The sequence below is a fragment of the Syngnathoides biaculeatus genome, chromosome 18 (assembly GCF_019802595.1).
Source record: "Syngnathoides biaculeatus isolate LvHL_M chromosome 18, ASM1980259v1, whole genome shotgun sequence".
Taxonomy (NCBI): domain Eukaryota; kingdom Metazoa; phylum Chordata; class Actinopteri; order Syngnathiformes; family Syngnathidae; genus Syngnathoides; species Syngnathoides biaculeatus.
Window position 1 is genome coordinate 8,638,857 of NC_084657.1, and position 7,019 is coordinate 8,645,875.

Genomic DNA, 7,019 nt, shown 5'->3' on the forward strand with positions numbered 1-7,019 from the left:
ATGTTCATGCTTTTAAAGAGACAATTTTATTTTTGCAACAACAAAAAAAAAATGTTTTTGCCTTACAAAAGGCCAAGGTCCACTGATTTCTTGTGATAGGCCAATAACCCGGAAGTTCGGTGGAAAAAAATCCGGAAGTGATTCAGCCACAGCGGCGCGAAAATGAAAATGCATGTCACGTGAAGCAATTTGGAGTTTGTCGACCGCTGGAGTATAAAGTGACCGGAAGACGTCGCCATGCAGCGATCGTCGGACTGCCTGACCTTAACCAGCTCTCCTTCCTCGGCCATGGGCGAAAAGCTCGAAAAGGTATCGTGAAAAAAAGTAAGTTGCGTCGTTTTGCAATCTGTTGCTGCGCTCACGACGCGGGGACTCGGTCCAGATCCACCGGTGGCTGGCGGCGGCGTTCGGCGACGAGCCGATTCCTCCGTTCGAGGTGAACGCGCGGACGGTGAGCATTCTGGAGCAGCTCGCCAGCTCGGGAGAGGCGACCTGCCGCCGGGCCGAGCTGCTCGCCCAAGACTGGAACCACAAAGCATCGGAGTACCAGGCTGACGGTGAGGTAAAAACGTGTGCGAAGGCGCTCCAAGATGGCGGTGCGCGTAGACGCAGGGGTTGAGTGCTCCTTGTTTTGGTGCTTTGTTTGGATGCTTCGTATTCACTTTATCCTCACAAGTCTGACCTCGGAGCTTTCTTCATGATCCTGGCATAGACCCCACTTCGTAAAACTGCTCCCATCACTGCAAAAATGGGTAGAACGTGGTTTGAGGGAGACTATCAGCACAGACGGGGCTGTTTTCAGAAGGACTGACTGGGGTATTTTTGAACATCCAGACCCGGAGATGGTCAGCGGCACCGTACTAAGTTGCATCAGCTACTGCACGGACTGGCTGTTGAAAAGCAGGTCAGAATTGACCCCGGTTTGACACCAGCGATCCTCACTGTGGTCCTGCAGGCGCTCACCTGCAGGAGGTTCTGCTCCAAAGTTTGGGCGTGTCCTACGCCAGCCTGCCCGAGTCCTGCGTGGACTACTTGGCCTCTCTGGTGGACAGCGCCATGGTTCTGGCCACCAGGGACACGTCGCTCTCCAGGTACACGCGGGTCCGCCGGACACGTCGCTCGTACCAGAAAGCGTTGCAGCCGAGTCACGTGATGGGCCGCCTTTCGCAGTTTGATGCCGGCGCTGAACCGTCTCACTAACGAGTTCTTGGAAGCGGAGAAGTCCGAAAGGAAGCTGGACCGGGAGCTGCTGGCCCTCTGGAAGATGCTGAGCGCGACGCTAGTGCTCAGAGGACAACTGCAAGCGTACGTATACACGTAGTATGTCTCGTTTTCTCCTGAGTGACTTTCGATCGCTCGCAAATGATTTTTGTCAATGTGCGCTCGGGTCCTCGGCAGGGACGTGAGCAAAGTGTGTCAGGCCCAAGCCGTGGAGCGCGCCAAGGTGGAGGAGCGCATACTCAACATGGACTTCCTGGAGGCCAAAGCCAAAGAGATCTGCACCAGACACGAGGGCCAAGAGGTGCGCAAGTCACGCCTGTCGCACAAATTACATTTTTGACCCGAGGTATGTGCTATTTTGCTGAGGTCACAGAGGCTAATGACCCCTTTTGGGCTCACTTGTCCGTTCAGGCAAAGCTGGCCACCAGGAAGATGGAGGACCAGCTCAGCCATCAAGCTTTAGTCCAACTCTCGGAGGTGAGCTCAGGCTACAGAAACAAAGTCTGCAGACCTCCAACTTTCTGTTTTGTTCCTCTGAACAGGAAGTGACTGCCCTGAAGAAAGAAATGATTCCCCTGAAGAAGAAACTGGAGCCTTTCTTGGACCTCAGCGCGGTTGGTTACACGCCACTGGAAATGTTTGAATGGACCACGTGCCCGTTTTGTTGACTGTGAAATGTCCCCCCCCCCCCCCCCCCCCCGGCGCAGAGCCCGTCGCTGGCCTGCATCAAAATCGAAGAGGCCAAAAGAGAACTGGCAAGTCCGGGAGTCGCTGACGTGTAAATGGAAAAACGCTTCCGTGATTCAATCTTTTCTCGTGTCTCCAGGCGGCGCTCGACTCCCGGCTGGAGACGTACGTGGACTTCAAGTGAACTCTCACCCCCGGGATGTGACAAACTTCAAATGAGACGGCGCGCACGTTCGTCCGTTCATTTTGAAGTAGCTTAAGCTACGTCTCAAAATGATTCATTGTCCCGTTCAAATTCAATTATTTCATAATTGACTGTCAATTCTGTAAAGTCCAATACTCTATTTACACTTAAGAATAAACTTTTGCAAAACCCAACTCGAAATGGGAGTCAAACTTTCCTCCAGCGACACGGACCAAAAACAGGAAAGGCGGAATGACACCCACGTGGAGCAAAATATTAGCAGTTTATTAAACGTGAGGCGTATGGGCCGATGTCGTCCGTGCCGAAAGAATGCGGCTTCGTCGAGGAGACGCCGCGCCGGTCGTTACCTGGGTCCCCATTTGATGTTGCTCAGGCCTTGAAATTGTCTTTTGAGGGCCTGCCGGTCCGACCATTCCGAGTCCATGTAGCTGTCGTCGTCGGCCTCGTCTAATTTCTGGAAAATCAGTTTTGACACTTGTCAATGTGGGATTTTTATTTTTTTTCCCTTGTAACTATATCTGAAAGCAGCAGCAGCGCATTCAAGAGGCTTTTGGCTCACCTTGAGCTCCTCCTGCCTCCTGTAGTAATGCATCATCATCTGCTTGTGCTGCTCATTGGTGACCAGAGGCTCCCTCGCCGGCGCCCCCTGTCCTTTCTGCGGGGCAACGGCGCCACGAAATCTCAGTCAAAATAGTCACAGCGGCAACAATGTCAGCGGACATATCGTGGAAACTTTGGTGGCCTCCGATGAGCCACTGCTCGGTCTCAATTTTGTGTATATGACTAAAAGACGTACTAGCAGGGCAGGCGACTATCTCTTTTAATTTGGGTTGTGAGGGGACCTACAACGGCGATCTGCGGAACACCAACCTCTCCCAAGGTCCTCTACGGCAATGACACAGTTGGGACCTTGGTGTACATTTTTGGTGACGGTGGCTTTCCGTGGCGACGTGAGGGGGTGTCACGGTCCACGAAGTTCTTGGCTCACCTTCTGGATCTTGACCACCAGCTTGGTCTTTTCGTTCTTGCCGATATAGTCCTGCAACTTCTTGCCCCTCTGCAACTCCTTGGCCGCCCACCACAGTTGGCACTCTGACTCCTCCAGCACTTGAAGTGACGCCTACAGGGCGGGGGTAGGGGTTCATGAGAACCCATAACTTGTAGGGATGATCAATTTGGCCTTAAGATAAAATTGCAAATCACAAAATCGGCTTTTCAATTGGATTTTAATTTTTTTTTTTTATTCGTGAAAAGGTAGGTTTTTGTGTTTGAGCATCTTTTCTTTGAATTTTTTTTTTTTCCCCGACAATTTCTGCACGACTTGAACCGTTTGCCGATTTGTCCGTTCGCAAGCATAAAAGCTGCAAAAAATAAAAACAGAAGACTAGAAAATATTTTCAGGGCACTTAGTTCGAAAATAATTTCGTGGTGAATGTCCTTTTCTCGCAAAAAAAAAAAATCCAAATATTTTTTTCTTTCGTGCATCAATTTGAAAAGAATATTGGAAATAATAGACAAGTATTGTTTTTCCCAGCAGGAGGCGGGCTCCGCCCTCAACTGGTCACTAGCCAATCGCAGGGCACATGGAAACAAACGAGCATTCGTGCTCATAATCACAAATCACCCCTGTGGGCAATTTTGGGGGATGCGGGAGGAAAGCCACACAGGGGGCGCCAGGATTTGAACCCCGGTTCCCACAACTGCGAGACGGAAGCTCTAACCAATTTCTGCACATGCTGGGGTCAGTTAATCATGCAAAATAAATTTGCATCGGATTAATCGATGGCATAATCGGTAGAACAATTTCATCCATTTTCTTAGCTGCTTATCCTCATGAGGGTCCCAGAGAGTGCCGGAGACTATCCCAGCTGTCAAAGGGCAGGAGGCGGGGTACACCCCGAACTGGTCGCCAGCCAATCGCAGGGCACGTGGAGACAAACAGCGGCACTCACAATCACACCTCGGGGCAATTTAGAGCGTCCAAATAATGTTGCACGTTTTTGCGATGTGGGCGGAAACCCGAGTGCCCCCCCCCACCCTGGAGAAAAGCCACGCAGGCACGGGGAGAACATGCAAAGTCCACACGGGCGGGTCCGGGATTCGAACCCGGCGCCTCGGAACTGCGAGGCCAACGCTTTACCAGCTGAACTGACCTGCATCCCCGACAGGTCCTCGCGGTCTTCCAGCTCCATGCGGACGGGGTCGTGAGGCGGCAGCCCCATGGGGTACACGATCATGACGGCCCCCCGCAGCTGGGCGAGGGCCTCGTTCACCATCGCCATGGTGACGCACACGCCGGCCTCCGCTTGTTTCTTCAAAAGGGGAAAACCAAAAGTTGTGACGCCGCGGATTCCTGCAAAAAAAAAAAAAAAAATCGCGCGGCGACTCACTTTGGAGATGAGGGCCTTCGCCTCGTCCGCCGTTTTCAGCAGGATGGCTTTCATTTTCTCATCGGGAGCTGACGGAGGAAGACGCACGACAACACACGTCACTCGTACAGTCGGGTCGAAACGACGCCAAAAATCCAAACCGATTCATTCCGACTGACAGCCGAGGACCGGGGTTCGAATCCCGATTCCATTTCCTTTTTGCAAGGCCGGATGTCTAATTTTGAGGCGTACTTTTGACACGAGGTGTTCCAAGGCAATTTATTTTGAAAAGTCGACCGACACGTCCCCCCCTCACCGTGTCCGTTGCGCCGGCCCACATCGTCCTTCTTGAAGACGGCCCCCCCGCTGGGCACGCATTTGTCCTCCCACTCGTCCTTCAGCTTCAGGTCCACCAGCTGCTCGTCCGTCAAGCCTTGCATGTTGGGCGGCAGTGTGACGCCGTGCTCGGCCAGCTCGGCCATCTCTGGGCAGATCAAAAATGATTTTTTTCGAGACAGTGTACAAAAAATTTGATTCTTCTTCTTTTCCTTTCGGCTTGCCCCGTTAGGGGTCGCCACAGTGTTCATGTTAGATATTTTAAAAATCTTTTAAAAAAAAAAAAATAACAACAAGCATGAATCTAAATGCAGTTGGAGGGGGGGCATGATAAAGATTTTTTTTTTTTTTTTAATTTCACACTTTGATGGGTCACACATCTCTGGGCAGATCAAAAATGATTTTTTTTTAAGACAAAGATCGACCCAGAAAGACCCCCCCCCCAAAAAAAAAAAAAATATATATACATATATATGTAACAGTACAGCGGCACTCACAATCAGGGTTAGGGTTAACCCTAACCCTGATTAACCCTAACCCTAATGTACATGTAATATATATATATATATATATATATATATATATATATATATATTACTCGAGTTGATTGAAAAACTGTCATGTGCCTATATTTTTTTTTTTATATTTAAACATCGTGCTAACATTTCAACTCCCTAATGTGACAGTGAACTACAAAAAGAGTGCACATATTTTTTTAGGAATGAAATCTCTAGATAACATCTAATAAAATGTTTTCAATAGTGTATAACAATTAAATTGTTAGATATATTAAAATCAATAAAAAAAAAAACAACCAGTATGAATCCGAACGCAGTTGGAGGGGGCACATAATTAAAGATTTTTTTTTTTTTTTAATTTCACATTTTGATGGGCGGGCTCGCATTACTGTTGGGTTACTTTGTATACAAATATTAAAAAGTCCATAATATTTCTCCCATAATATGACAATGAATTTTCACGATTGTAATATACTAACCTTATGCTTATCAATACTGCAAAAAAATATATATATAAAATGAAAATAAAAAGGTCTTACCTGCACATAGTCGGTCGACTTTCAGCCTCCCGTTGTAAATGTTCGTGATGTCGCGCACGAGCACGTCGACGGGCTCGTGGACGCCGGTGCTAAACAGGAAGTGGCTCTCGTCCCCGCGTTTGACGTGCAGAATAACCATCACCAAATCGAGCTTTTTCCTTCCTAAGAGGAAGGAGAGAAACAATGTCGGACACACGACCACGATGTGAGTGACGGGGGGGGAAGAGAGAGAGAGAGAGAGAGAGAGAAGAGAGAGAGAGGAGAGAGAGAGAGAGAGAGAGAGAGAGAGAGGAGAGAGAGAGAGAGAGAGAGAGAGAGAGAGAGAGAGATAGAGAGAGAGAGAGAGAGAGAGAGAGAGAGGAGAGAGATAGAGAGAGAGAGAGAGAGAGAGAGAGGAGAGAGAGAGAGAGAGAGAGAGAGATCTAGAGAGAGAGAGAGAGAGAGATCTCTCTGAGAGAGAGAAGAGAGAGAGAGAGAGAGCTACTCCACTGGGACAACAACGCGAAACCATGGCAAACTCCCGTTGGGGAAGATTCGAGAAGGAGCTAAAGGAGGCTACAACCGTTCACAATCGTCCAAACAATAATAGAAATCTACACGAACACTGTAATGGATACGATAAGAAAAAAAATACAGGATCATGATCAATAGAAATTAATCTGCGACATGCTTAACTACAAATTAACAAAAGGGTAAGTAATGGAATATGGTAAGAGTAACGGCCATGTTGCCAACTTCTTTTCGATATCAGAACAGCTTTAAAAATACTCCCAAGTGGCACATTTTGGTAATATGGTGGCAATAACACTTACTTGTTGCCGTGCAAATGACGAACAAATAGTTTACATTTGTTTACGTCTAGTGACTTAGCAACTCGCGTTCACCCAACAATTCTTCTTCGCCGTCAAGACGGAGACACGCAGCACTACTGCTATCCGAAGGCCAAAGGCAGAACTGCAGATTCACGTCAAGACAAAGGGGACCCAAAAAAAAAAAAAATCATACCTTCGGTTTCATTTTTATTTTTGCATACATACAACATAAACTGCCTTTATACATATATGTGCAATCGGCTATGCACGTTAAATATGGAATATTCACGGACATAAACATGGATTTCCACGTTGCTTCTTTAAAATCTCCA

General features: G+C 48.2%; 2 protein-coding genes across 2 annotated transcripts; one reads left to right on the top strand and one right to left on the bottom strand.

Annotated features, from left to right (window-relative positions):
- Nucleotides 1-127: 127 nt before the first annotated feature.
- Nucleotides 128-2,286, top strand: haus1 (HAUS augmin-like complex, subunit 1). The gene is made up of 9 exons (XM_061802397.1): nucleotides 128-309; nucleotides 383-557; nucleotides 956-1,091; nucleotides 1,171-1,305; nucleotides 1,399-1,522; nucleotides 1,633-1,698; nucleotides 1,764-1,835; nucleotides 1,929-1,976; nucleotides 2,048-2,286. Exons 1-9 carry the CDS (start codon nucleotides 238-240, stop codon nucleotides 2,090-2,092), a joined length of 873 nt encoding a protein of 290 aa, XP_061658381.1. The 5' UTR covers nucleotides 128-237; the 3' UTR covers nucleotides 2,093-2,286.
- Nucleotides 2,287-2,356: 70 nt separating this feature from the next.
- cfap298 (cilia and flagella associated protein 298) lies at nucleotides 2,357-6,823 on the bottom strand. Its single transcript, XM_061802398.1, has 8 exons — nucleotides 6,688-6,823; nucleotides 5,876-6,037; nucleotides 4,799-4,966; nucleotides 4,504-4,571; nucleotides 4,267-4,425; nucleotides 3,102-3,233; nucleotides 2,673-2,768; nucleotides 2,357-2,567 (listed from the first exon to the last, which is right to left on the bottom strand). Exons 2-8 carry the CDS (start codon nucleotides 6,012-6,014, stop codon nucleotides 2,457-2,459), a joined length of 873 nt encoding a protein of 290 aa, XP_061658382.1. The 5' UTR covers nucleotides 6,015-6,037; nucleotides 6,688-6,823; the 3' UTR covers nucleotides 2,357-2,456.
- Between the last annotated feature and the right edge of the window lie 196 nt (nucleotides 6,824-7,019).

What these genes read in the sequence shown, in the direction of transcription:
- cfap298 (XM_061802398.1), bottom strand. Translation starts at nt 6,014, where the DNA reads ATGGTTATTCTGCACGTCAAACGCGGGGACGAGAGCCACTTCCTGTTT. An exon ending in CGAAGGCCCTCATCTCCAAA is followed by an intron (nt 4,426 to 4,503) that starts GTGAGTCGCCGC and finishes CCCCTTTTGAAG; the next exon opens with AAACAAGCGGAGGCCGGCGT. An exon ending in TGGTGGTCAAGATCCAGAAG is followed by an intron (nt 2,769 to 3,101) that starts GTGAGCCAAGAA and finishes GTTGCCCCGCAG; the next exon opens with AAAGGACAGGGGGCGCCGGC.
- haus1 (XM_061802397.1), top strand. Translation starts at nt 238, where the DNA reads ATGCAGCGATCGTCGGACTGCCTGACCTTAACCAGCTCTCCTTCCTCG. An exon ending in CCAGACACGAGGGCCAAGAG is followed by an intron (nt 1,523 to 1,632) that starts GTGCGCAAGTCA and finishes TTGTCCGTTCAG; the next exon opens with GCAAAGCTGGCCACCAGGAA. An exon ending in AAGAGGCCAAAAGAGAACTG is followed by an intron (nt 1,977 to 2,047) that starts GCAAGTCCGGGA and finishes TCGTGTCTCCAG; the next exon opens with GCGGCGCTCGACTCCCGGCT.